General features: G+C 47.2%; 1 protein-coding gene across 1 annotated transcript; it reads right to left on the bottom strand.

Annotated features, from left to right (window-relative positions):
* Positions 1–276: 276 nt before the first annotated feature.
* Positions 277–3986, bottom strand: pou3f2a (POU class 3 homeobox 2a). Its single transcript, XM_034899615.1, has one exon. It carries the CDS (start codon positions 3151–3153, stop codon positions 1780–1782), a length of 1374 nt encoding a protein of 457 aa, XP_034755506.1. The 5' UTR covers positions 3154–3986; the 3' UTR covers positions 277–1779.
* Between the last annotated feature and the right edge of the window lie 363 nt (positions 3987–4349).

The following is a 4349-nucleotide window of genomic DNA, read 5'->3' as shown; positions in this document are numbered from 1 at the left end:
TTGAGATGTAGTCAGAATTACAGAAAAAGTGGGCCCCATTTAAATTAAGGGCCAATGGTTATGTAGGCCTATATACACTTAAATAAGGAAACTGCCCCGGTCGGCGTGTTACAAAACAATGTGTCAAATATTGCTATGCTGCATTTTGAAAGATTGGCGTTAAATTAATGTAAAAAAGAGCAGTGGAACATCTCATTGACATTGGCTTCATACATTCAGAAAGTGTTTTAAATGCAAAAGAATCTCATGGAAATCGTCTAAAATTCACATTATGGGTTTTTTAAATACAACAAATTCTTTCTATTCATCAACATCCTTCAGATGGATTTGAGTTTCTGAATTTCTATATTTTTTTCTTTAGGTTTCAGTCAGAGATCATCCACAACTAGTCTGGATTTCCCTCGATAACCTTCCAATGTTAGGTCAGGTTATTCATCCCAGGATTTAAGTGGCACAAGAACACGTGTCTGTGTTTGTGCTTTGGCACAGACTGACAGAGAAAAGCTGAGCAAACAAACAAACAAACAAACAAACAAACAAACAAACAAACGAAGCCATACAAAATAACAATTTGAGAAACATCCCACAAATAGTCTTCTCAGTGGATGAAGAACAGTAGAAGTGGAGCCACTGCGGCCAGAGCTGGTACCAGATATATTCAGTCTTTTCTTTTTTTTTCTTCTTTTTTTTAAAATCTTTTTAGTAAAAGGAAGGCAAAATGGGCTGGATTGCTTTGAGAGTTCCAGCCGGACAGTCTCGGTCTTTCTCATCACAGCATTTTGGAAAAGTACAGAAATAACAAACAGCAAAAACAGACTGTAAACAGGCGCACAGACATGTCTGCACAGCAACAAAAGCCAATACTCAGTATGTCGTAGCATTATTATTCTTAATATTATTAATAACATTATTATTATTATTGTTATTATTATTATTATTATTATTATTATTATTGCCTGAATGTAAAAGCACGTAAACCAAGTTAAGACATTTCAAAATAAAATAAATTTTGGATGCAGTTGACACTGCAATCATTACATCACATTCAATATAAATCAGAATTGTAAAAATAAAAAAAATAAAAAAATAATAGTAATAATAAAGATAATAATAATAATAATAATAATAATAATAATAATAATAATAATAATAATAATAATAATAATAATAATAATAATAATAATAATAATAAAAGAATCAGTTGGCTGGTATCGGCCTGGCTGTTGAACATTGTACAGCAGGTGTCTGCCATTTCAGCCCTATCTTGCCACGAGCGCAGAGCCCCTGTTGCTTTTGTTATGATGGAAAGATGGCGTTTATTTACCCACACTGACTGCGACTTATCATCGAGCCCGAAGCTTTTTTTTTTTTTACACCCCAACCCCCCGCTCCCGCGGACACATTGTGCCCACATCCGACTCCGTCTTTCTTTAATGACACATTACATAACGACACATTAGCGCCTCGGTAGAAGGTAAAGAAAAGCATTTCGTATCAATGTCGCTGTTTTCTTTTTTTTCTTTTTTTGGTTAGCACACACCAGCCGTATGCTTGGCAGTTCCGCGGCGTGAAACCTCTCCATTCAGCTGTCTGCTATGCGTAATTTTAGTGCTTGAGTGCCACTGTATATCCCGGCTGTGTGTGTCCGTGGGTCCAACGTTTAAACTGGCCGAGGTCCAGTTCCGAGCGGTCCAGCACAGAGAAGCAAACACATAAGGAGGCATTAGGTCCTCCTTTAGGGGTCCGTGTCTTGCTCAGAATAAGAATAACGGACTGGGGTCACTGCACAGGAGTTTGTCCTCCGTGATGAGGAGGGGTGTCCCCGTACATGTCCTCTCCTCCTGGTATCTGTCCCCCAGCGGGTGTCATCCTCTTCTCCTTCTGCCGCCTGTTACAAAACCAAACCCTCACCACCTCCTTCTCCAGCTGCAGACTGTCCGCTAGAGAGTTTATCTCCGCTGCTCCTGGTTTTGGACATTTGAGAAAATGGCTCTCCAGAGCTCCTTTGACGCCCACTTCGATGGAGGTCCTCTTTTTCCTTTTCCTTCCCTGTGCCGCGATTTTATCCAGACTAGTGGGGCTACCCGAGGTGGAGTCCGCCTCCTCCAGCCACTTGTTCAACAAGGGCTTGAGTTTACACATATTTTTGAAGCTGAGCTGAAGCGCCTCGAACCTGCAAATGGTGGTCTGAGAAAAGACGTTTCCGTACAGCGTCCCAAGAGCCAGTCCAACGTCCGCCTGGGTGAAGCCCAGCTTGATGCGTCGCTGTTTGAACTGCTTGGCGAACTGCTCCAACTCGTCGGAGGTCGGCGTGTCCTCGTCTGAGTGGTCCTGGCCGTGCTGGTGATGTGACAGAGACTGCTGGTGGGCCCCAGGGCCGCCTCCGTGTTCACTGAGGTGCGGGCTGTGGCTGTGGTGGTCCTCGTCCCGCAGGGGGTGGTGGTGCATCCCCCCTTGCTCTGCCCCTGGCATCAGACCGAAGCCGGATTGGGAATACACCAGGCTCTGGCCCTCAGATGTCGCCATACCGGGGATGTGCGTGGTGGCTGTGCTGGTTCGCCATGCTCTGGCGTCGTGATGCGCCTGCTGGTGCGCTAGGTGAGGGTGTCGCTGTTGCTGCTGCTGTTGCTGCAGACTGCTGGAGTTCTGCAGCTCCTCTCGGTCACTGTCGTGAAGTACGGGCTTCACGTCCTGTTCTCCGAGGGGACTAGATGGCCAGGGCGCCCCGCTGTCACCGTGAGACAGCGCCGTTATCCACTGGTGCGCGTGGCTGAGCGGATGTCCACCGCCCGGTAACGTGCTGTAGTCGTTCTGGAGCAGGGTGTGCGCGTCCCTGTACGCTGCCGCCTGCTGCATGCTCCCGGACTCCGAGTGTGGCGGCGGCGCGCTGCTGGGGGTGGTGAGGACGCTGTAGTGGTTGGATGTTGCGGTCGCCATAACTATCGGAGCCAGAGTGATAGCTGGAGTTAAAAGGAGGCTGCCTTTGACAGGAACTCTTTTGCGCCACGGGGCAGCTAGGCGTCTCTCTCCAGCATCTCCCGGGCGCTGTGCCAAGGGGACGCAGAGGCGCGCACCTGTGGTCCGCCTCGCTCCGCTCTTTATTGGCCAAGAACGGTTGACAGATGTGGTTACCCCTGACAGCACCCCGCTCATTGGTCACGGGAGATTGTACAGAAACCCCAATCACTCTGCCCAACAATACAAGCAGTCCTGCAGCATGCATGAGTACAATGTGGAGGGAGATGGAGCCGAAGAGTGTAAACACAGAAAAGACTTAGCTGGAGAAAAAGAAAAAAAGTAGGCCTATTCATTTTGAAAGTTCCTTATTAACATTGATCTGGGCCAGTGGGTCACGTTTATTGGTCTCGTGCGTGAAACCAGTTGGTAAAAGTTGCATGAAGCTATGCAAATTGGACGTTAATTGATGTAGGAGTGAACACATGTATGCGCTCACAGCTATAACTTTCTTTGTCCAAATACTCAGAAACTGCCAAACCTTAACTCAAATTGTCATGCGTCTGAAGTCGAATATTTGGTATCGTTTGCGCCATGAAACAGTAAGCAGTGATCAGGAGGAGAAACTTCCAGCTGCCTCTCTGCCCTCAGGATGCTGTCCAAAGAGAGGGGCTGCGTGCTTCCTGGGCCTCTGCCCCGTTGCCATGGTGAACTCGGTGAATGGAACAACAACGCCCACGTCACAGCTGCAATTCGCTCCTTCTTTTCGTTCCGTTCCGTTCCAAAGGGCTCATTGGGGCCGCGCGCTCGGCCGTCGGGACAAATAATGGGGGGGGGGGGGCGAGCGGAGAGGGCAGCTCGAGGCCAAAGAGAGGAGGCTGCGAGAATGGATCTCTCTGGCTCCGCTGCCCCAAACGTGCCCCCTTCTACTTGCTGGGTAAACTTAGAGAGGGATGCACACCCAGTGGCACGCGAGGTACGGTTTCCCAAATCTCCTGCAAGAAAAAAAAAACAGCTCTTGACTTTTTTTTATTTTTTACAAGACATTACATTACATGTCATTTAGCCCACGCTTTTTTTCGGAAGCGACTTGCAGTTGCTAAAGTGGTTTATCAGAGGTCGCACGCCTCTGGAGCAAAGGGGTTCAGGGTCTTGCTCAGGGACACGTTGGTTCATGTATCGCAGTTGGAATCGAACCCAGAACCCCCACACAACATTTTGAAGAGGAAAAAGCACCTCTTCCCTGTAACAAGGGATCCCGAACATCTGCCTCATACAGCGTGGAAAAAAGCACTCATGCAAGTACATTTTATAGGTGTACACTTTCCTCGAGTATTTCTATTTTATTCTACTTCATTCTCCTGATTCATTACATTTCACAGCCAAATATTGTT

Source organism: Etheostoma cragini, chromosome 18 (assembly GCF_013103735.1).
Source record: "Etheostoma cragini isolate CJK2018 chromosome 18, CSU_Ecrag_1.0, whole genome shotgun sequence".
Taxonomy (NCBI): domain Eukaryota; kingdom Metazoa; phylum Chordata; class Actinopteri; order Perciformes; family Percidae; genus Etheostoma; species Etheostoma cragini.
Note: the sequence above shows the minus strand (reverse complement) of the source record. Positions and strands in the feature narration are given on the sequence as shown.